This window comes from Cyprinodon variegatus, unplaced genomic scaffold (genome assembly GCF_000732505.1).
Source record: "Cyprinodon variegatus isolate N-32 unplaced genomic scaffold, C_variegatus-1.0 Scaffold365, whole genome shotgun sequence".
Taxonomy (NCBI): Eukaryota; Metazoa; Chordata; class Actinopteri; order Cyprinodontiformes; family Cyprinodontidae; genus Cyprinodon; species Cyprinodon variegatus.
Window position 1 is genome coordinate 504,811 of NW_015150818.1, and position 24,568 is coordinate 529,378.

The following is a 24,568-nucleotide window of genomic DNA, read 5'->3' on the forward strand; positions in this document are numbered from 1 at the left end:
CTTAGTTTCTTTTACGAATGTTTATTCTTCTCTGCAGCATCATTGCTTTTGAAGGAAATAAAAGGCAATGGAACCGAAACGGCCGTCCTAATGTGTTTGCTGCTTTTTGATGAGATCGCCAGCATCGAGACCTGGTTGGTTTATGTTTTCGTACTACAAGCCACCAAGGACTTGTTCTTACATTAAAGCTATCTACTATAGATTTTTGTTACCTAAGCTTGCTTTAAATAGTTTGGCACATAATGAACATTTCATGATCATTTTGTTTTACAGGTTTATTATTTGTTATTTTATTAACACTTGGTAACTTTTCAACCTTCGTAACTGTTTAGCCTAGTTATAAACATGTTAGGGATTTTTCTCATCAGGTCAGAGAAATCCACCAAAGATGCCTCTCTCTCAGCATTTTCTCTACCGGTTGCAGCAGTTAGGAGGTACGGCAGGTCAAAAAGAAAATCAGCTTTACCTGCCTCATGGAAACACCTGATTAGCAAACATCAGCAGCGTTTTTTTTTTTTTAATGTTTGCTTTTGTTTCCTAAAGATACAACATTCCCTTCCAAGCAGCGACTCATCACGCCGTCAGCCCGTACTGCTGCATCTTGGCTCCTTCCTCTGACCTTCTCACCCTAAGCTCCACCCGCCAAGCCTTGCAGGTGGCCTGGAATGCTGCATGGCATTCTGGGATAGATAATGTCCTGGAGAAAGTGCACAGTGTTGCTGGTGATTCTCAGTAAGGCTCTTATTAATTTCCAACTTGTTCCATGCAGTTAGGAAATGTTTAATTTTTGTCGGTAATGCTCAGTGTTTATTTAGCGGCTAACATTTCCAATATATTTAGTTTGAAGAAGGAACGTTAAGCAGATGTTGGTTTACAGGATCAGAGCAGAAACAATAACAGGATTTTCATGCAAACAAAGAGCCTGCATTGTATCACCCTTGAACAACACATCCAGTGTGAAGTTCAGCAGCGTATCAGCACCAGAGTTGTGGCATATTGTGTTCATCCGTCTTCATTTAGCCCTAATGTGACCTAATTTAAACAAATGAGAGCGCCTCTCTACAGTTTTAACCAGCTTGACTAAGATGTTCGAAACACGCCATTGGTAGATGAATTCATCCGAGATGCTGCATGGTGCTGTGATTGAGTGAAGAGCAGCTGCTTAAGATGGATTCATCTTAATATTCGCACGTGCTGCTCTAAAGAATTATGTTTTTAATTAATGTTTGCTCCTCTTCTCTGCTTCTTGCTAGCAACAAGTATGACATGGATGTATCTGTCTCACTTAGAAAGTAAATCTATCTTCTGTACATTAATGGCCCCTGTGTATTGTTAATCCAGTCGTTTGTTTGCTTCTAAGGACTATATGCAGATCCCTGCTTTTAAAATATTGATGTATGTATTTTTTGACTGCTCACATTTTGACTCCAACAGATTTCACCCTGACTTGAAGCTGTCGGAGTCACAGATCTCGTCGCTCAGGGCAATGCACCTCCCAGCTGCGCTGTGTGACTGCATCCAAGCCATCGTGACGGCAGAGGGACACAGATCTGTGGCCTCTGCTCTGTCCAGACTCAACCTCTACTTGTTGTTTAACAGTCTGGCTCTACCTCATGTTCCCACCCACAGCTGCAGAGACATCCTTCAGTCCCTCAGTTGGCAGACAGTGTTGACCAGGTATTCTGCTGACACATTAAAAAAGCATTTTTATTCTGCATAGAGTATTGCCAAAGCCTGCTTTATTATCTTGTCTTTTCAAATAACAATTATGTAAATCGACATGCCTGTTGAAATTCTCAGTCACCCGGGTCATGGCAACCACAAAGCAGGTTTTAATTGGACTTAACCTGACATTCACTGTGCAAAAGTCCAGTTTGTTTCCAAAATAAGCCTATTTTGTACTATGTAATTGAACCTTTTAACAATATTTTTGTTTTTTTTTTATGCTTGCAGTTTGTCATAATATTTAATTTAATACATTTTTTTAACTGAGTGGTGTTTAAATTATATTTTTTACATGTATAAATGCTTGGTTATTTCTTAGCTTGGTTTTTTATGTTGTTCTGTATTTTTTTCTTTGCCTAGATGTAAATAAAAAGACTTAAAATGTATAATTTTGTAATATTATACAAGTACAGAGAGTGAGCTTCTTAATACAAACGACACCTTACCTTGTTTTGTCGAAATATTCAGAACCATGAACTTTAAGTTTACATTTGGTAACATTAAAACAATAATCTTTTAGTTTTTCTTTTATTCTATTTGATAGACCGACACAGATAATTGCATTTTTTTTTTTTTAACAAATGTTACATCTTTCTCAAAATTTGAAAAAAATAACATAAGGTCTGTATACAATTAACTACAAGCCATGATGTAAGTATATGGAAGAATGTGTTCTTATCAGAGTAGACTGAAACATTTAGCTGTGCACTATACCCATGGTGAAACACATAAGTGGCAGCCTCATGCTGTGGGCCAACTTTTCATTACCAGAGAAGCGGGTCAGAGTTTGTAGGAATTCAGAGGTTTTGTCTGATTTTTACCATCAAAAATCTTTTTCTTTACCGAACAATAATATTCTGAGAGTAATTTACACAGATTTAACACAGGTGGATTTAAGTTACCAAATAGATGATTTAGAAAGAAATTAAATTTAGTGGTATTATAGCAGTAATAGTGAGTGTCATTGTAAATGGGACTGAACACACCACACTATTTAAAATTTTATTTGTAAAACAAAACCCCAAAAAGCCTAGTTTTTTTATTCACCATTGCTTTCTGTCGGTATTGCTAATAAAATCGTGAGAAACTGCTTTCATATCATTAATCTTTATTGAATTGTTGACATTAGTTTGCCTGTATTTATGCATTTCTCTCCCTTCTATGTCTTTCCATTGTAGTTCTTGGGTTTTTCTTTACAGTTAAAGCTTGTTTGCTGTGATTTTTCATCATAAAGAGCAAAATAAACAAGCAAAAAAATAAAGGCAGATTGGTTGCATAGTACCTGCACTGAATTTGTGAAAAGCCTTTCGCCTGTGTCTCTCTTGCCATGACAGTCACACTCGCTGTCTCTCCCTCCCTGCAGGTTTCTCCAGGTGCGTCCAGCCTGTGTTGAGGATGAAAGGTTGCTGGTGGGAATTGTGACATTTTTGAATGCCTACTTCAAACAAATTCCCACAGAGCGTACCTCTGACCAGGAGGACCGCGACCTGCGCTGGATACTGGAGCTGCTTCTCAACCAGGTCCAGATCATTTACACTTTATGGACGTGGATGAAAAAAAAAAATCCTTGCTGCAGCAGTGTTGCACTCTTCTTAGATTTATGATGCAAACAGAAACCATGCTATTATTTTGTCCACAATGTTGTTTGAGTTATTCTATAGTTTGGAAATGCAAATTATTGGCTTTAGTAATATGAATGTGAATTAACCTTCTCTTCTGTTAGAATCTAAACCTTAACAGCATAACTTATTAGTGTTTGTCTGTAATACGGGGCTGCTCACCAGTTTCAGTAAAGCATCTCCATAACCTAGTTATATGATGATCCTCCTTAGTGCAGGAGCTTTCATATCAACAATCAAACCCGAATAAATCACACAGATTGTCAAACCCCCTGAACACATTATGGTCTAATAACAACAGAAAATCAGCCATGTAGCATTTCCCCTTAGACATATTATATATAATTTCCCGAGCTCCTAAAAAAACAAAAACGTAGGATTCTTATTTAGAAAAAGCCGTCTGCTATAGTAAGGAGAGCTGCTTTCTTTATTTAATCAGTCTCACTTTAGTTTGCTTATTAATGTTTGTGTAAACAATAAGTCCTTCCCCGGTGGCTGAAGAAGACTCAGATTTAATGCCTGGTAGGGGTTAGCTTCGCTCTTCTCTTCTGTTTTTCTGTAATTACTGAGCTGTTTCAGGAACATCTGTCGCTTCATACACTTGCATAAAGCATTCACTGATCAGTAAGAAATTTCACCATGTGACAGCCAAGAGCATATTAATTATTATTCTTTTTAATAGAATAAATAGAAGGTTTTTTTTTATTTATGCATCGTTTTGAGCAAAGGTTTTAAACTAATTAGCCTTAGAATGTATCAAAATGATCCGAAGGGCAAATAGCCTTTAGCTGTTTTGTTTTTCACTCTAAAATAAACAGAAGGGAGGATCTCAGTTTATACCTCAAAATGTATGAATTTTCAAATAGATTAAAAAGTATTAAGTTTCTATTTGATCTGAGTTGGGAAACCTTAAAATAAGGAATCAAACATATTAACATTCAGTCATTTTATAATTATTAATAACTTGACAAACTTAAAAAAAAATTTTGAAGATAATTTCAATATAATAAGAGACAAACATATAATATAACCCTGGAGTCCACAATAGCCTAAAATGTTATCTATGAAGGAGAAGCAGAGGTTTCCAATGATGACACCATCTCTGTGACCCTCCAAAGCTGCCTGCAGCATAAAGACAGGGCTGTACCTGAGGTCAGCCCTCTTCCTATTTAGATTCTCATCAGCACCTTGTTTCTGGTTTCGGTGGGGAAAGAAGTTATTAGGGGTGGTAAGTTTTTGATTAGCAGCTCCATCAGTTACATGTGATGCCTTTGGATGATGGGCTAGTAGAATAAAGTGGACATTGTCTAACCAACCAGGCCCTCAATCTGTATTGTTTCCTGTAAAGAATGACAAAAAAATGTAAGTTACACAAATGTAATGAAAAGCTTCATTATAAAACCAAAAACCAATGAAAGTGCACACATTTGCATGTGTAGCACAGAGTATGTTTAAAGAAATAATGTATTTTGTTTGTTACCAAAATGGTCTGACTATGTACTATGATGGAAAGCATGCAGCATCATTCCCCTACCCTTCTGTACTGCTAGCATCATTCAAACGGCGCCTATTACAGCAACCATTGAAAAATATTTCCACTCCCTGATTTGATGAATCTGGATGGACCCACAGATTTGGGAAGAGAATGCCTGCTTCTTGTCATGAAAAAGTTAAAGAGAATTATTAAAAACATCAATCTGCTTTGAAAGCTGTTTCCCTGAGGTGTCAAAGAAGCCCCTAGATATATACAAAGCAATCTATAACATAAGCCATTATAACTCTTCTGACTGACTGTTTGGTGTGAACTTCTCACTGAATTAAACACAGGATTCACATTGAAAGTCTGAGACGATCAAAGATTAATATTTGAATTAATATTTTGATAATTTTTTCTGTATTTAAACATCAACAGAAATATTATTTTTTTTTTTACCTATGTAAAACTCTAATATGTTGAGAAATTTCGGTTATTTTTGCTGCCAGGTAAACCTTTATGCCAATGACCTTGCAAAGCTGAAGGCTCGTCATGCTTTCAAGATCCTCGGTCATCATAGCCAACGATAGAAAATAACTTGGACTAAATTTATGACTCTACAAGACCTCTCTACATTTGAACTATGATCAAGTTATCTTGAATTTAAGCAGATTTAGAGACAAACCGCATAATTATTTTGCAGTGACATCTCTATAACAGGATTATTCTAACAATCGTGTATTTCAGCACATTAAGTTTCAGCAAACAAACTGAATAACTAAATAAAGCCATTGCTAATATGTTTTAGTAAGCTTTACATTTATGTAAATGAAGAGTTGGATAAAGAAATATCTATTTTTGTTTATTAACTGGTTTCTTAGGAGACTGCTGCTCTTCTTCATTTGCTCCATGGTGCGGAGACACAGAGCTTAGACGATCCTGAGGAGGTAACGAAACATGTCAGCCAGAGACTGCAGAGAGAGCTCACCAACTTCTTTAACACCCTAATGATCAGACTGTCAAATACGACTGACAGGTAGGCTGGTATCAAACATAAACCTGTTATCATTTAGCTTAAGGTCATTGTATGGTTTAGTTTGAAATAGCAGCATAACTGAAGCAGTTGGATAAGCTGCTCTGAGGAATCAGCTCTGTCCTAGGATGCCCCTTAGACACAGTGCAGGTGGCCGGAGACAGAAGGACAGTAAGAAAGATAGAATCACTGTTGGACAGTGCCTAACATCCCATACATAGAGCTGTTGCAGAGCTCAGCTCTTTGAGAGCCGTAAAGCTGCATCGTAGATGCTTAAAGGGGTCATAGAATGCAAAACTGAGTTTACATTGTCATAGATGAATAAGCTCTTAATCTGATACTAATGTAAATTTGCAATATATATTTTTGTAGTTTCTCTTAAGAGTGATTTTTGTTATCATTTTACATTGTTCTGTGAATAGACTGTTGTTTTTCTTCTGTATATCTTGAAAACTGCCTTATTATCTACTAATAACTGCAGTGTTTTTTTTCTTTCTGATAAGTTCTGAAATGATCTTCGGCTGCACAGCTTAATGTTTTTATTCAGATTATTTGTCAGTGTGTAAGTCAGTCGTTTTATTTGGACTTGTTTTTGCCCACATAATACGGGTATTTCTATTCTATTCAAGTCACTGTTTCACCAAAAGAAGGAATTTATACACAAAACAAAGGAATCCTTTTAAAAATAATGAAAACCCAAAAGGGAAAGCTTGAAAAATGAGCCAAGAAACCACGTCCCTGAATGCTCATGAGTTTGCCTAATGTGTTAGAACCGAAAAAAAGGAAAACTTGGCTGTCATCAATTTCTTATTTTCCTTCCAATTTTTCTCTGTCTCCTGTTTTTTTTTTTTTTTCCCTCTGCCTGTCTGCTTTGTTTCACTTCTCGCTGTCTCCTTTCCTGTCTGTCCAGGCTATGTTTGGCATTAGTGGGTCCCTTTAAGAGCCAGCTGGCACTGCGCTTGCTTCAGAGCTTGCGGTTGTCTGATGCCCCGCGTTTTTATGGCCTTCCCAGCCTGGAGAGGGCACTGCAGGGCATGGTCAGCCTCACTGCCCAGCCTGGCTGGAGCTCCCACTGCCCTGACCTGGAGCCCAGCTCCCTCTGCTCCAAATATCTCAGCGGATTATTAGAGGTGAGTGCGAAAGCCTCAGTTTATTTTTGTGTGTGCTCATATACTCGAGTTTATGCCAACCTCCTACTGCTTCCCCACATATTAAAGTGCCTACAGAAACGTTTAAATGCTAAAATATGTAAATTTCTAAGGAATTATTTAAAATTCAGCAAAGTGCACTTATGAGACATGAATTGCAATTGATAAAAATCTCGGCGATCAGATATGCCATTCTGTGAGGATGCTGATGAGATTAATCACCCTTGCTTTTTCCATCTGTTCAGCAGTGCATAAAACAGAGGGAATATTAGCTTGTACAACAATCACCAGCACATCGGTGTCAAAAGTAGTTGTTCTCTTTTGCTTGAAAACAAAGCAACACATAAATGTGTGAAATCGCATATTTCACATCACATAAACCTCTTTTTGTTTTTGTTTTGTTCTAATACTAATATAATAAAGAAAAATTAGTCCACATATACATTACATGTCTTGTTTCAAATGTACCCAAGTCCAGAACAGCAGTTCTATGCCTCTTTAATCCTCTGACTGGCCTCTGCTCTGACTTTGCTGGCAGTATGGGGTCCTAAAGCTCCGCCGGCCTTTGGCATTTCTCTCTTCATCTGCTCTTCTGTGCTGTCTCACATACTGATGGTGCACAAAAACAAACTAATTAGTCTCTCAGCTGTATTAAAGTTTAGTTTGGATGCAGTACTTAACAAGCATACCATTTGAGCTGATTGAAACAGCTAACTGTAAACAGAGGCCATTAAATTTGCTTTGTGTGGTCAAAAAAAAAAAATATTTTAATCTGTCAAATAGGTATATTTTTTGTATGATGTCCTAGTTTTTAGGAGGATATCTTTGTGTCACTCACACAGGTGATCTCTTCCTTTTACGTTGAGTGGAGAGGGAACTCCCTGTCCTTCATGGGGAAAGGTGTGACCAGGAACGCCATTATTTGCTTGCTTCACTTGTCCCATGAGATGATGACGGAGAACAAGGATAAGGCAAGTTATAAAGAAATGCGAATATACTGATTTCTGTCTCATTATAACGACACATTTCCATCTATTTAGATATTTTATGTGATAGACCAACACAAAATGCAACATGGTTATTAGTTGGATGGAAAATTTTCAAATAAAAATCTGAAAAGTATTGCGTATGTTTTAGGGATGCACCGACCAGTCGGCCTTGATTTGCTTAATTTTAGGAGATTGCTAATCGGCCGATACTTGGGTGTGAAAATGATCTTTTCCATCGATCTTATCTACCTCTGCAAAGGCAGTTATTGCAGACTTTTTTAATGTCTCTCTCATACTGATTACCGCTCTTAAGTTAGATAAGATTGAAATATTGAAGGTGTGTTGTGATATTAAAACAAATGACTGTCAGTTATGAAAAAAAAAAAAAAAAATCTGTATCGGGCTAAATCAGAGGCATTTTAAAGATCAGAAATTGGTGATCTTCCAGAAACCTGCGAGTGTTGTTGTGATGAAATCTCTTTGAAATCTCACTAAATTAACAGCAACTTTCCATCAGAAGTCACATTAGTTAGGGGAAAAAAACATCACTGCTTTGTTGATGACGGAAGAATTCAACGGATAAGTCAGGGAGGAGGCTGTGAAGAAGTTTAAAGCAGCATTCAGTTATAGATTATTATCTAATGTAATGTAAATCTTTTTATAGTCTCACTATGGGGAAATTCACTCTCTGCATTTAACCCATCCCCTTGTGGAGTAGTGGGCTGCCATTGCGTGGTGCCTGGGGAGCAGTGTGGGGTTAAGGGTCTTGCTTAGGGCCCCAGAGCTCCGTTGATGTTCTCTCCGGCTTGTCTGAACTGAACGTTTGTGCAAAGAATGCACAGCTTATAGAGAAATATTCCAAATAGTTGTAATCACAGCCAAAAAAATGTTTGCTTTGTCTTTTATATGAAATTCCACTATGGCAAAATGTTAAGTTTTAGGAGCATGGGGGATTTTGAAAGTACTCTGGTTAAACCTACAGGTCTTTATTCGTAATGGCTCTGACAGAGTTTAAGAGGCATTTCAGTTAATTCAAGGCTGTTTCCTGACATTAGGACTTCATAACTCAGTGGTCATTCGGGAACGATGGAACTGCAGAGGAAGTCAGTGGCTCTCAGCTGGGTTTGGCTTGGCTTGTCCCGCTTTGGGTGGACCGAGATCAAGAGGTAAGGTTGTTCACCAGCCTCTGTTACTCACTTTTTATCACGTCATGAAAACTAATTCTGCATTTCTTACATTTTCAGATATGATGAAACTCATAAGAAACACACAATAAGCTATAATGATTCCATTTACTTCGGAGGAGCTGCTGTATATTTCTTTATATTTAACATTTGAAGCATATGATGTTTTTTTTCCTTTTCCTCTGTCAGGTGAGGTTTGCCAGTTTGAGTTTAGGCGCCGCTCTCTCCTCCATGCCCAGTGGCTGCCAGGCTCTGTCTGCCAGCTGTCAGAACATCAGCGGAGGTCTGTGGGGCACGCTGCTTAACATCCTTTTGGACCAACAAGAGAGCAGCATGGTTCGCAGAGAGGTACGGTGAAAAAACTGTCCCTCATGATCAAAGAACTCTTGTTATGTTTTATCACTTCATGGGGAATAAAGAACTCTGCACAATGAGCCAAAATATGCACGTTTTTTTTATTTGTCTCTTATTTTACATTCTTGTAACTTATGCTTTGTACCTTTAATAAGTAAGACCACTCGAGCTTTAAAAATTGCATTACCAAATAAAGGCAGGTAGATGGCACTGTTGCTGGAGCAGTCCACCTTAACCCAGACGGTGTGTGTGTGTGTGTGTGTGTATGTGTGTGTGTGTTTCTCTATTGGTTTGTGTGTCCAGGCTGCGTTTATCTTGCAGAACTTGCTGGTGATGCCTATGCCTGCCAACGGAGAGGAGGCCAAGGACTCCCACTGGCAGGTCAGCAGATCTGCCTGCCAGTTAAAAACCCTCATACAGACCCTGAACTTTCTCTACCCCCTTTCTTGTTATTTTCCTCCATCTGGATCAGCTCTCTCACCCTTTCAAGAACTTTTGTTTATAAAGAAAATTGCTTTTGAGTTCAGATCAGGCATGTTGCTGAATTAAAGGTGTATTTAGATTTCGGTGCACGCATAGAGAATTAATGCCCAGATTAATTAAGCTCTCAATCAAAACTCCAAATGCATCCTAAGATAGGATGCAGGTACTTGGGAAGTGAGCTGTATCTGCGAACAACTTTATAAAGATGGGGAGAATATAATATATAATATATAATATTGGTGGTGAGGTGAAAAAACAACAGACTGAGTTTTTTTACGCTTTTGTGTGGGAAGCACCGAATGTCACCTCTTAGGAAATGGCAAATGTGAAAATTTTATGTTTGTATATATAATATATTCAAATATATATATCAGCTTTTAAATTTAAGTGACATCATTTGCCTCTGTGAAGTTTGTTCACTTTATTATTTCTGTACAACTCATGTCAAATCCCCCCATTAGCAGCCCTGTGTCCATGATGAGGTATCCGGTGTGTCTTTGGTGGGTCTTCCAGCACTGCAGGCTCTGCTGTACCACTGTCAGTTTTTCCACAATGTGGCTCTCTCTGCCTCAACTTGCTACCGTGGCAGGTACACATTCAACATGCAGCCACAGCCTTTGGGGAGCCATAATCCGAGTCTTCAGGAAAGCTCTTTTTCTGGTAAGCCCCGATTTCCTTAGTCATCATGATGGATCACAGCAAAGACAATGATTATGCTCACTAATACCATAATTTTGTAATTCTGTGAGACTTCATGTGTGTTATTTTTTTTAATTCTGTCAATGTGGTTATTTAGATTCAGACAATTCTCTACTGCTTTTGAGATGTGAGCCAGAACCTAGCATCACCTCTGGAAGAAGTTCCAGCTCCATTTCCACTTCAAGCACTGCAGTCAGCAACACGGCAGTATGTGGGAAAAAAAATCCATCCCTCCTTCTATTCTTTCTTCCATTCTTCCTTCGGTTCTTCCTTGTTCTTCCTTCCTTCCATTCTTCCTTTTGTTCTTCCTTCCGTTCTTCCTTTTGTTCTTCCTTCTGTTCTTCCTTCTGTTCTTCCTTCTCTTCTTCCTTCTGTTCTTCCTTCCTGTTTTTCCTTCGGTTATTCCTTCTGTTCTTCCTTCCGTTCTTCCTTTTGTTCTTCCTTCTGTTCTTCCTTCTGTTCTTCCTTCCGTTCTTCCTTCTGTTCTTCCTTCCGTTCTTCCTTCTGTTCTTCCTTCTGTTCTTCCTTCCTGTTTTTCCTTCGGTTATTCCTTCTGTTCTTCCTTCTGTTCTTTCTTTCTTCTGTTCTTCCTTCCTTTCGTTCTTCCTTCCGTTCTTCCTTTTGTCCTTCCTTCCTTCCGTTCTTCCTTTTGTTCTTCCTTCCGTTCTTCCTTCTGTTCTTCCTTCTGTTCTTCCTTCCATTCTTCCTGTTCTTCCTGTTCTTCCTTCAGTTCTTCCCTCTGTTATTCCTTCCTTCCTTCCTTTCTTCCTTCCGTTCTTCCTTCCATTCTTCCTTTTGTTCTTCCTTCCATTCTTCCTTCCTTCCGTTCTTCCTTTTGTTCTTCCTTCCATTCTTCCTTCTGTTCTTCCTTCTGTTTTTCCTTTTGTTCTTCCTTCCTTCCGTTCTTCCTTCTGTTCTTCCTTCTGTTCTTCCTTCTGTTCTTCCTGTTCTTCCTTCCTGTTTTTCCTTCCGTTCTTCCTTCTGTTCTTCCTTCTGTTCTTCCGTCCTTCCGTTCTTCCTTCTGTTCTTCCTTCCGTTCTTCCTGTTCTTCCTTCCGTTCTTCCTACTGTTATTCCTTCCTTCCTTCCTTTCTTCCTTCCTTCATTCATTCATTCACAAGGATCAATCTTTGCAAGTTTTTTATTTTATGTTTTAAAAATTGTGAAAACAACTATAAACCATGAATATTAGATTCAGTAAAAGTGATGGAGTGTGATTCATGGTAGTAGAAAATTTTATATTTTTAATTAGACATTGGGTGGGAAAAAAAAAATGCACTTTTTAATCAAAGAACCCTGTTTTATTCTATGGTATCAGGTATTTCTCTTGTTTTTTAATACACTACAGTGATACTCACCAAAGTACTATATTATTAAAGATTTTTTTTCCCAGTTACTGAATTCATGTAGAGTAATTACACACAGACAGATGTTTTTACCTGTTTGTTAATAATAATGATTTACTGATTACAGATAATGGAAATCCACCATGAAAGATGAAAATAATAATTCAGAGCAATAAAAGAGACATTTTAATGTCAGAGAAATGTAATCTTATGGAAAGTATGTCAAACACCTGATTCAAGTTTTTTTTATATACTTTTGACAAATGAGCATCATTAGCCACATTGGTCTGATTTATTAAGCAATTTATTCTAATCTGTTAAATATAGAATATTACTTTATACTGTATGTATACATAAACGCTTCCTTAACTCCCCCTAATTTTACTTAATGTACCGATTCTGGAACATAGTTTAACTTATTTAGGCAGCTGCTTATCGAACCACACGAGCTAAGAAAAATGCATAAATAAGCACAAGTTAATCAATTTGTAGCTCGACGTGTCACTTTAATAATAGTTATGATCCATCCCTTTTGTTTCTCCTTGCTCATGAATTCTCATATATTTAGTTATATTTGTGCTTCTGATAAAAAAAGTTCAGAAAGATTTTCCAAAGAGCAAATTCTCCTTTGAAAATATAGGTAACTTTAGTCACCGTGCTTTAATCATGTCTAGCTTCATTTAGCTCAGCCTCTCATAGGACCTTTTGATCAAATGAAATTGTTTTCCTGTTACTCAAGTGAAATGAATCCTCCAAGGCTCATGTTTTTTCTGTTACAGAGTAAAGGTTCACGGCTAAACTCTCCTAAAGTTTCCTCCCCAGTGAGCATCCCAGATGTAACTCCTGCCAGACTGATGGCTCAAGGTACTACAGAAACAACAATCTGTCTAGACTTTGAACTCTCCACATATACTTTAAAATCAACCTTTTATTAGAAAATGTAAACCATCATGTGGTCGGTTACAGTTGATATCCAAAAACCACTGTAACTCATACAATTCCGAGAATTCTCATATTTTTTTCTCGGCTACCTGGACGTCACAAGAGACGGACCGAGATGTGATTCATACACTGTCTTTTGACATGTCTCACAGGTCAGAGTGACAGAGACACAAGCAACTCTACTCCCTCTCAGGACTCCCAACAAGACGAGCCCTCAGGCGTGGAAGCTGTTGTCGTGGTAACTCCTGACCTCCTGACAGCCCAGTGTGGCCTGCTGAACAATCTGTTGGCCATACTACCAGATTTCACCCTCACTGCCATCCAACAAAACCAGCTACTGCAGGTTCTGAGCAGGTATAGTCATACTATATGCAACACTGTCACTTCTCTATACTGTTAATGAAAGCAGTCCTGGGATACTCAGGATACCAGTTTTTTTTTTTCTTTTAGTTCTGCATTTATACAGTAGAAATAAATAAACCAAAAATATTGTTTTTCATATTTAATGGCATTTTTTTCTACAGCTCTTTCTCTTGTCTCTTTCTTTTTCCTTTTTAGTTTAGTAGATATCGAGCTCATGGAAAAATGTCTGACTGAGCTGAAGACACCCAGCATCCTTCCTGGAACCAGAGAAGACATCAAGCGTCAGGTAAAGAGCACAGATTGAAGCGATGTTTTAGGAAGTTTTCCAGTTGCTGTTTCTTCATTATTATGATCCACCACAAAATACGTGGGCTGGAACTCTATGCCAGTTTCAGAACAGGTTATCTTAGTGCACCTCCACATTTTTAGTGTGGGTGGAATGCTTAATAAGCTTAGGCTCTAGGCATACAATTGGGGTTTGGTTTTTCTTTAAATCTTAGTTACTGTTTTCTTGTTTTTCTCCAACTTTGACAACAAATGTTGCTTGTTCTTTTTTTCCTGCTCTGTGTAATTCTGTCTGCATTTGTGTTTTTTACTTTTTCAGTTTGTCACTGCACTCCAGTTCCTATCAAGCTTTTCCAAACTGCTGCGATCTTGTGTCACGGAGAGCAAAGAGCTGATTGGCCAGACGGACTTCCTGAAGAGGCTGTCGTCTAATCTTGTGGCTGTTCTCATGCTGGACATGAAATCATTAGGTCAGGCTCCCATGATGAAATTCATCAATAAAATTGAAAGTGTCTTTAGCTGATAGAGCGACCCACCTTGAGCAGCATTTATACCAACATTGTAAAAGGAATATGTAAACTTTTTGCATTTAAGATAAAAAAAAGATTTGGATCAATATGCTCTATCCAGAACTCCTTAAGTGGAAAAGTTTTAGTTTCACTTGGTTTAATTTGGTAAAAAGTCTTAAAGGAACCTTTTTCTATCCAATTATCAATCAATTAATCGTAAAAACAATCAACAGAGTAATCGATTTGTTAAATAATTGTTACTTGCAGCCCTAGATTGTATAGTTTGTATACAGTGCCTGGGGAAAATGCAGCTTAGGCTTTTTTTTTTTAAATACTTTTTCCATTTTACAACCTAAAACCTCAAAATTTTCTGAGATTTGATGCAAAATCTCTAAGAAAAATTACAAAGTTCTGAAGGAAAGTATATTTCTACTGTATATACAAATATAGAAATAGAAATCTTTGGATTTCTAAGCTGGTTCTTTAAAGAATCAGCTGTTGATGCCATAAAAGCTTAAAGTGAGGGAAATTTCAGAAAATCAACAGACATACCTTTTCAAGACAATTATTTCTTTGTCTGTTTCAGCTTTCAGATTTAGATTGACCTCTGACATATTGGGGGAGAAAAAATTTTTTACACTTTTTTATTTAAAGCTAAACTTGCCTGTAAACAGATTCTCTCACTTGAGCTTTGAATCTCTGCAGTTCCTCCAGAGTTACAATGAGACTTAATTGCTTCTAAAATGAATGCTCTTCTTGTCAGTTTTGTCCTTTTAAGGCCACAGCCATCGATTACTTACTTAATTAGTTGATGATTACTTCAATAATCAATTAATCACGATTGATCTAATTAATTGTTTCAGCCCTTGTTCTAATTTATATGCTTAGGAAAGCTTTTCAGTTCTTCCCTCAACAACTTCTGAGGCTTTGATAGAACATCACCATTTGTACACCTTATTATTTGATGGACTTCCTAATGGCAGCCCTGGATGTTTTTTGTAGCCATTTGACTATCAGTGAATCTCAATGAAATGCATTCAGGTTGGGATTGTAGCGGTAAAAAATGTGAAAAGGTTTATCTGGGCAGACCCCTTTTACAAAACTCTGTGCATTCCTATAATTTACTGTATACATGATTTTATGATCTGTTTAGGGCCTGCATTTAATCAGCTCCTTTTGCTTAACTACTGCTGATCTGTGTCTCTTTCTATTTCTACAGTCATAAAATTGTCGGTGACTCACTGTTTCCCCTCCTCAGACCCAGGTACGTGGGATGTGGTTTGCTTTTGCTGGACGGACGTGTTTATGCTTCTGGCCACTCTGGTGAAGAGAGGCAGCTCGGCAGTTCACCCATCTGTCTCCGCTGCGCTGGGCAGACGCTGGCGGACATTCACAGGTACAATATGTGGACACCTCCGCTCTGTGAGAGAGTATAAGTGACAAAACCTGAAAATTTCTTGTACAATCATATCCTGAATATTCAGTTTGATTCTTTTTAGTGAAATTTACAAGATCTTAACTTTGGTAAACAAATAAAAAAGAGACATATTAACATGCCAGCTGCGTCTTTACTGTGGTATAAACTTTCTCTAAACAGATGCAAGGATAGGATAATTAAACTACCTCTACCCCTCCTACTCATATCTTCCTCTCTGATTAATGACGCAGCAAGGACGTTTAATGAGTCCAGTAAAAGATGAATGCCGAGCCTTTGTGCTTGTGTGTGTTTTTGTTAGCAAGGATGTTTACGCCGTCTTTGCGTTCACTGACAAATTCAGATGATTAGTGGACGCAGGCTGCTTCAATCACAGTCAAATATCCAGCTGTCACTGGTTTTAAACTTTGGATTAGCTTTCCCCCCCTCTCCTTTTTATTTTTTGTCGTACTTTGATTCCAAAAGCGTTTGTCATTCATTATAATCAATGTTGCTGCATGTCTCCAGGAACGTTGTCGCAGTGTCTGAATGAGAAAAATGCAGGTGTCCTGCTCCACACTGTGGCTCTGCAGTTCCTCTCCACAGTTTTCACAGAGGAGACTGAGTTGCGCGGCACAGAGCTCAGAAGCTCAACATCTAAGCACAGCAGCACCTTGTCAAATGTCTTAAACGGTCCTGCTGCCAGCGAGCTCTGTGAACTGTTATTGCAGGTAGGTGTGAATACTGTTTCATATGTGATAGTTTCCTCGATCAGCGGAGGAGCTGCTAACCCCAGGATTGCCTTTGTGTTTATGTTGAAAGTTTTACACTTCCAAACAGGTGTATGAATGTACAGTAACACTAACGCAGTGGTTGTCATTGTTGTCAGAGCTTTGAGAAAAGGACCCTTCAAGACCCTTTAAAGAGGCTCACAGCTAGGGCTCTGATGACGCTTCTAGCTTGCAGTCCAACAGCTCAAAGCTACGCTGCCAAAGGTAATTATTTAGGACTCAGGTGTCATCTGTAAAAAAAAAAAAAGGAAAAAAAAAGCATCCTTGGTCAAGTTTTCCCACAATTAAACTCAAAGCTGTGTGTGGGTGTTTCTGTTCTCAACTGTTTAGGCCATTACCATATATCTCTACTTTTTCATTATCACAGTGTTATTGTACCTATTATGCATATTGCAAAAAACTGCCTGGACTGCAATAAGGCTAATTATGCAAATACCTCAGGTACTATAAATTCAGGTATTATAAATTCAGGTACTATAATTCAGGCTCTCCAGCCATGCAATATATTTGTCCACACTTGTTGTTTAATTGACTGTAAATATTTCTTTGGAATTAAAGAAGTGATATGATAGCAAGTCATTAACAGCTGCAGCATTTTTCTTATAATAAAACCTTAATTTTAAGATGGATATTTGCTTCATCTGAAGTCTATGTTTTCTATCAAAACCAAAGTAGAAAAACGTTTTAATCGAAGGTCAAATGTAAAACAGTGGTTATTCAGTCTGGTCCACAAATATAACTGTACTCCAACAGTTCATCAACAATCGTCCCTTTTTTTTTTGGCAAGATCTTCAGCATTAAAGTAAACAGACTCTGCGCCTCTGCAGCTCTAGTAATGTTTCACTGGGGTAATTCTGTGAAGTGGTTTAAAAATTGCCATGTGGTTGTTATCAGCCTTAATTTCAAATTACACTTGGAGCCGATGGCATTTCAAGTCTCTTTCACCTCTGCCGGTCAGTTTCCACATTTCAAGAACAAGGCAGAGATTGAGTGAAAATTGTTTTCTGTATAGAATTCTAAGGTAAAATATACTGCTGAACAAAAAAGCTAAATACATGTTGATCCCAAGGATTGCTGGGAGGATATTCTTTAGTTTGAAATGACAAAAGTACAAGGTTTGCTAGTTGTTTATGATATTTAAACTAAAACCAGCTTTGAAAGAAAGGAAAACCCTATCTATGGGAAAATGTGGTGGGATTCTCTGGGTTCTTCTGCTTTTTCAGCACCATGGTGACTGTTCCTAGATGTATACTGCTTTATAACCAACCCTTTGGAATGCTTTCCACCACACTAGACTCCAATTTCTTGATAGATCACACCAATGTGAACCCATTTAGGACCCTAAACCGGACCAGCGAATATCTTGGCACAGTTTCAACCACTGGTGGTGATGTTGTTAATCTGGGGCAGTTCTCTTGCAGCATAATGCAAAAGCAGCAGGAGAAGATGTGGCATGAGAGTAGCAGATATATGTAGAAGAAGAGAAGGAAAAAAAGACAAGAAATCACAAGACAAAAGACTGGGAATATTCAAGAGGTGTAAACACACAGATACACTTGAAAACCAAAATAGGAACAGAAACCCCATGAAACAGAATTTATTGTTCCTCTTTCTCTTCTCAATCAGTGCAATACTGCACCCAGAGCAATAATTGCAGCCACGTAACGTTTTAGGTCTAAAAAAAAAAAAAAATAAATAAAATCTGAGAGCAATCAACATAACTGAAGTGTGAATTTTCTCAGTTTTACTCATCCCTGGTCTAAGCTTCTAGTTTGCCCAGTCTAAAACTTCAATCAGATGAAACTGGCCATTCATATTTGGAAACCTTTCAGAGTGACTCCTTTAAATAGATCTGCAAAAAAAAAAACTTGGACAAAATTCCCCTCTTAAAAAATGCGAATGATTCTGAGTTATCACAAATACTTGATGGCAGTTGTTGATTACAAGAATGGCACAACAAATGCTGAGGTTAAGTTACTTTGTCTCATTTGGTTTAGTTTCTTTAAGTGATTTATTTGGGTTGTCGTTAATATACATTTTTAAAAATAATTTAAAGGTTTTAGATGTGGTTAAAAGGAAAGAAATAAACTCAAAACAGATAAACTTTTTTTTACAGTACTGTATTTTAATGACTGTTTGATTCTTTTTCTGTCTCGTTGTTCAGCTGGTTTAATTGACAGCAGTGTGGAGCAGCTGAAGCAGATCCACTCCCACCTCCACCTGAAGTCCATCCGACCTGGAAAAGCTTCTCACAGCAAAAAGGTGTGCACAGCTGGCAGGGGACGTCTTATCCCAAGCACTGCACTGCTCAATGTATTGCACAGTTTTCCTCAGTGTGGTTAAATAAAACTGAGCCTTTCATCAAAGAGCTTTTCAGTAGAAATGTTATGAATATGAAACGCATTGTACAGCTGTTCTCTTACTCTTCTTGTCGAGTGTTTAATGAGGCCAGTAAAGGCTGTTTTTAATCCAGAGCAATTAAACATGTTGCTCTTTGTTTTTGTTTTTCCATATTTTCAGGAAGTGGGCTATTTAAAAGAAGTCAAGCTGACTGCAGAGATCCTGCGGAGTGCTCTTTATTGCAACAATGAATGCAAAGTGAGCCTCTACGCCTGCTATTAAATCCCCCCCAGTTAATTGTTTTTTAATGGAACTTCGCAGTACAGGTGCTGTGTGCCTCCAAATGAGATTCATCCAAATGTGCAAGATACTGCTATAATTCCTTCTAGTTGGGCTTCTTTATCTCAGTGTTTTGTTACATTTAGAGGAAATGCACGGTTATTTTCTCCAAGGAGCCTAGTGTTGATGTCCTTCACATTTAGGAAGTTGTTGAGTCAAGTTATGCTGAATAGAGGTATCTTTGTGGGCATCACTCATGTCACATTATTAGGTTTTCCTTTTTCACTCTGCAAACACTGTAACTCAAAGCTTTTCTCTTTACTGGTTCGTGAATCTAATTTTTTCATGTGTGTAGGTGGCTGCTATGGATGCCCGTTTAACGCCAACACTCTATGCTCTATGGCCTTGGCTCTTATTGGACGACCCCACAATGGAAGCGGTGCTGGAGCTCCTATGCGTCTACACAGCAAATTGCCACCCAGGTGCAAATGAGATGTTGTGTAGATTATGTCTGAATGTTTGTGCCTGTCCCGTCGCCTCCTTCTGCGATTAGCAATACCACTGAGTCATACACTCTTTGCATTAAGAGTCCCATTGTTCCTTGCAATGAACACATTGTGTTTCCATGTATAAGAGCAGTGCGTGGTTGCTTGTGAGTAACAGTGGGCACTGTGTCAGGATCGATTAGGCCGCATGCCTGTCTCCCTGCAGATTCGGACCAGTGAGAGATAAAACAAGAGAACATGTCTGGTTTGCCTAAGTTGTTTTGTATTTCTGCTGATTTGGGGGGAGAAAAAAAAAAACAACAGTTAAAGAAAAAAAAACATTCAAGGAAAATCCCCCTTTATAGTGCTTACATACTTTCAAGCTGGCTCTCTGTCTGCAGGTGGGGCAGTAGTGCATGTGTTTACCTGACTGGAGGTGCGCAGGGTTCACATTTTCACAGCACCTTTCTCACTTAAATGCCCGGTTAAGGAGGTACTGTGTGCTTGAAAACACAGTTTCAGCAAACTAAATCCAATAGACCATCTCTGTTAAGCCTCCAACATTCAATACTGGTCTAAGGATTTAGAACAACCTGTGTTTTCGGTTATTTATTGCAATTAAAGTTGTTCAGCTACAACTAATAGCTTGAAACGGTACAAAAGTAAGTATTAAACAATAAGTGGTTGAAAAGAAAGATACCCCTCACCCCCACCAAAAAACTAAACTGAACACAATATTATACCCTTGTGGGCTTGAGTTTAATAGTATTATGCTACAAAAATGTTGTAAAAAGGCAGCTAACAATGGAGGTGAGAAACCTTCGTAACATTGAATGTTTTGGTCTTTCCTATAAAACGATTGCAAAGAAGGTTGAGGAGGCAGTTGGTACCATTTTCTTTGAAGGCATTCAGAAACAGGAAGAGGTCTGACAAACCCCAAGGCCACATCTGACAATGGCTTTAAGCAAACCTTTATTATTAGTTGTTGTGAGCAAGTCTCAGTTTCAGTTGTGAAGGGAAGAGCAGGTTTGAAATGATGAGTTTGAAAGAGGTTTTTGTGGGCCATTAAAAAGCTGCAATTGGACAACCAAAGACTGAATAAAGGTATTATGGACTGATAAATCAAAATAGGAAAGCTTTGGTTCATCACACCGGATCTTTGTGTCAAATGCCACCTGTCAAATGCAGAGAAGGAAGTGTGATGGTCTGGGGCTGTTTTATTGGATCTAAGGTTGCAGCACCATACAATAGCAAGTGGTATAATCCTATTTGGGAAGCAATGCATATTAAAGCAATATAATGACCCCAAAAATATGTTTAAACTATGCCAGAGCTGCTCCAAAAAAAAAAGACAAGATTATAAACTTGTTATCGTTCACTTTCTCCCATTTAGCTGGTTTGGGATGAACTGGACAGAAGAGTGGGGGGAAAAAAGGAATGCCACACGTATTTGGTAATGTCTTTAGCAGATTTCAGAAGAACTTTCTCAAAAATATTCGATTTCCATCATAAAAAAAGAAAGAATGCAACAAATGTGTTCATTTGATTACTTACTAGGATCCCCAACAGTTTGCACCAGAGAGGTTATTAATCTTCCAGGGGTCCAGTTCATAAAAAGCAATTATCATAATACAAAACAGTTATTTACATTGACAATATATGTTTAAAAACAAATTATATTTTTGAGATAATCTCTAGATGAATGACTTTTGTAAAAAGTTTGACTTTAAGTTACATAAGCATATCTGGGGAAATAATATGTCTGTTTAGAATAAATAAGCTCTTCACTAAAGCATTCTTGTCTGTTAAAATTACCCTCTTTATAAAAAAAAAAAAAAATAGGTAAATTATACTGCAGCTTGACCCTAAGTATGGGCCAGAATAAAGGAGAGTGCTTTTTAATACCACTAGAGGAGTATGGACGACCAAATGCCAAGTTGTTTTGGACTAACTGCTGCTTAGATAAATCTGATTTGGTAGCAGCAGCCAAACAGTCGAGCAGTAGTCAAAAAAAAAAAAAAAAAGAACCGAGGATCATTTAACCTCTGTCAAGTTGTAAGAGTAACAAAAGAAGAAAATTGTCATGCATCCGCAATACCTTTGCCCATTTTACTAATTATACTGTCATTATGTTTAGACCATAACAAGTGATGATCTACAGTGATACTAGATGATTTTATTTAGGTAACTTGCTTTAGAACAGAGCTCTTTGTTTGGACTTTTAATGTCTTGCAATTGTTGTTTATTTATGATTAGTGTAGAGCTAGTTTTATCAGAATTCACAAACTTATTATTATCATTTAACCATTTAAAGAGTGAACTCTTTTCCAACTACACCTGATGTATGACCAACGCTTAAATCAGAGTGGAACATAGTTGTGTCATCAGTATGCATAACAATTGAAGGTTGTTTCAGACCATGAGGCAAGCAGGCAATGCACTGAAAGGCTTACTACTGAGTTATTATTTGAAATAATAATAATTTTAGACACTTTATTCTGTGACATTGACGTTTTTTGATAAGGATTTTTTTTTTACTAACCAACAGACTGTTTTGGTCCATAAATCAATGCTATGGTTTATTTTTAGTTATTTTCATCATGCGTTAATTTCAGAGTGCAAAAAGACAGTTAACTGAATAATTTTCACTTGAAAACCAACAATCAGTGTTACAAATCTTTTGACCAGTAAAGTAGATTTTTCAACAGGCATTATCCATTTAGCCTTACAGAACAACTCTTACAGTTTTAACTTTGGAAGCCAGGTTAGCTTCACCTCAGTAGACTTTCAGCTGTAATCGCAACAGAAGGTGTTTCTGCTAAGTGTTCACTCGGGGGAGCTGGATACAGATGCACACCACACAATTTTTACCTTATAAAAAATTTAACTATGTAACGTCCTCCTTTCACTTCTCTGTAATCTTCTGCTTTGTGTTGGATTAATGCATTAAATCCACCTTAAAAAGACACTGAAGTGAGAGCTTGTAATAAATAATAACTTCTGAAAAAGTTCAGGGTGCTGAAAATCCATTTTTATCTGTGAGGATCTGAATTCTGTCCTATTTTACTTCTTGCTATTCCTGATAATGAGGCTTCATAAGCAGTGACAGGTTAGTGAAAGCAACTCTAAACTTGATTGGCAGCATTTCCACAGCAGAGCTGTGTGTAGACTCTGATCTAAACTGACTTGCTTTAGACGCCCTCCCAACTACACCTCTCCCAACCCCATCAGCTCAAGCTGCGAAGCAGCAGAAATCATTGAAGTCAGCCACAGTATTTCCCTAAAGGTTAACTTAACAGCAGGTTGGATTCAGGCTTCATGCAGCCTGGCTTAGTGTTACACCATCCACCCCGCGGCAATCACTGAGACTCCTGGGATGCCTGCATTTCTACCCACTCTTTTATCTCCTGTCTACCACCTTCACGTAAACTTTGTTAGTGTTGCTGGTTTAAGTGGAACGGTTGTTTTAACTACACCCTCCCTTCTGATTTTCTGGAGATATTTTGGTAAAAGCCTAAATAATCGCTCCAAGTGATGATGAAAAGGAGCTGCCTTTTTTTTTTTTTTTTTTCTTACCTGAGCTAAGATGTTCCATGTATTACAAAATACTTGATCAAATTGAAGACAGCACTTGGCATGCTTGAGATCATATCAGAGATCCTGTTTAAACCTTGTCAATATCACGATGGCTTGTTGACAGGAATACGCATAACCTCAGGCTAAAAGGCACGTTTGAGAGAGCATTCTAGGATTAGTATAACCAGCAAGTTGAACAAACATCCATCAGTGTCAAAATATTTAGGTTTTCTTTTTATTATTATTATTTTTTTTGCATTTAAACTACAGCAGCAGAGATGATTGCTGTGTACTGATGTGAACTGTGCCAAAACCTTCGTTTTAAAAAAAACATATTTATCCTCTTTCACTTCCTTCATACTTTTTGGTGTTTGCATTCTGGTTGTTTCTGCATAATAAATATTAACTATAGCCTGAGGCTGTTAAGCAGAAATATTAAACTTCCTACCCAGAGTCAGAACATTAAAGTTGTCATAACGAGGCAGTCATTTCAACCTGTACAAAAATTAGACCGAAAATTGCCACAAGTGTTTCCTTGCTTTTTTGAAAAAGGAACAGTTAACGAGCGTCTGTTATACTGCAGCAGATAGGTATTTAACAAATGATCAAATTCATAAAGGGAACCACTTCTCTTCATCATTTTGGAATTTTCTACTCAACACTTTCTGCTTTTGAGAAGAGGAAAAATACAAAACATGTCACTTTGCCATGAAGGGATGTTTGGCTGTAGTGGTAGACAGTGGGCCACCGGAGGGGCCAGTCTGCATTTGTTTGCTTTCATTGGTGCCAGAGGCTGCCAAGATCTTTGGCATTAAGATAAACGGAAAGAGCTAAGCTGCTGCGGTTATGTTTCATTGTGGTAGTTAACTTGTTCTTACACAGGGAGGGGAACTTCTGTGTGGTTGTTATCAGTAGTGGCTTGATGTTGGCCTGAAATTCTGTAGCGGTCATGAAATATTTTGTCTTCCAATCACGAAAGATCTATCACCACAATGCCGTCACAGTTCTTTTAGCGTTTTAACATTGTGGTTACTAAACTAGCAGCTGGTGTTCAGGCAAGGTTCTGACTATATTATAAACAAGCAGGGTTGCAATGATTGGCATCTGAAATATTACGGCTAAAAGCTGTAGCTAAACAGTCCTTTCTTATTGCAATATTGCAGAGGTTGAAGTTTTAACTAATATTATGATTTATAAGGAAGCTTTAATTCACATGGAAAGACATCTTTCAGATGATACTCTTGTTTCACATTATTTCCTTTTAGCCTTGAGTATAAAATGTTACATTTTCTTTACGGAAAGTTGACAAAATCCAGATAAAGATGTGAACAAGGGGTTATTTGGCCATGGTGATCTGATATATATATATATATATTAGTGCTGTCAATCGATAAAATTTTTTTAATCGCGATTAATCGCATCAATGCCTGAGCTAACTCGCGATTAATCGCATTTTAATCGCACATTTTTTTCCTGATTGAAAATCATTTAAATACTCTCGATGACATACAAAAAAATACATACAGGCTAG

The 24,568-nt window shown here is 37.8% G+C and overlaps 1 protein-coding gene across 3 annotated transcripts in view; it reads left to right on the forward strand.

Annotated features, from left to right (window-relative positions):
- The window catches only part of rttn (rotatin), a 50,439-nt gene that overhangs the window by 19,200 nt on the left and 6,671 nt on the right, over positions 1–24,568 (forward strand). For 2 of the 3 annotated variants that reach the window (XM_015386356.1, XM_015386357.1), the window contains exons 22-44: positions 38–134; positions 369–434; positions 544–732; positions 1,435–1,677; positions 3,089–3,245; positions 5,700–5,854; positions 6,762–6,981; positions 7,842–7,970; positions 9,044–9,154; positions 9,362–9,520; positions 9,830–9,907; positions 10,471–10,669; positions 10,806–10,915; positions 12,833–12,917; positions 13,148–13,349; positions 13,554–13,644; positions 13,963–14,113; positions 15,411–15,548; positions 16,095–16,297; positions 16,456–16,561; positions 18,522–18,619; positions 18,878–18,955; positions 19,332–19,458. In XM_015386356.1, coding sequence (XP_015241842.1) covers positions 38–134; positions 369–434; positions 544–732; positions 1,435–1,677; positions 3,089–3,245; positions 5,700–5,854; positions 6,762–6,981; positions 7,842–7,970; positions 9,044–9,154; positions 9,362–9,520; positions 9,830–9,907; positions 10,471–10,669; positions 10,806–10,915; positions 12,833–12,917; positions 13,148–13,349; positions 13,554–13,644; positions 13,963–14,113; positions 15,411–15,548; positions 16,095–16,297; positions 16,456–16,561; positions 18,522–18,619; positions 18,878–18,955; positions 19,332–19,458 — 3,192 coding nt within the window. The remainder of the gene's footprint in view (positions 1–37; positions 135–368; positions 435–543; positions 733–1,434; positions 1,678–3,088; positions 3,246–5,699; positions 5,855–6,761; positions 6,982–7,841; positions 7,971–9,043; positions 9,155–9,361; positions 9,521–9,829; positions 9,908–10,470; positions 10,670–10,805; positions 10,916–12,832; positions 12,918–13,147; positions 13,350–13,553; positions 13,645–13,962; positions 14,114–15,410; positions 15,549–16,094; positions 16,298–16,455; positions 16,562–18,521; positions 18,620–18,877; positions 18,956–19,331; positions 19,459–24,568) is intronic. The other variant, XM_015386358.1, reaches the window with a different exon arrangement.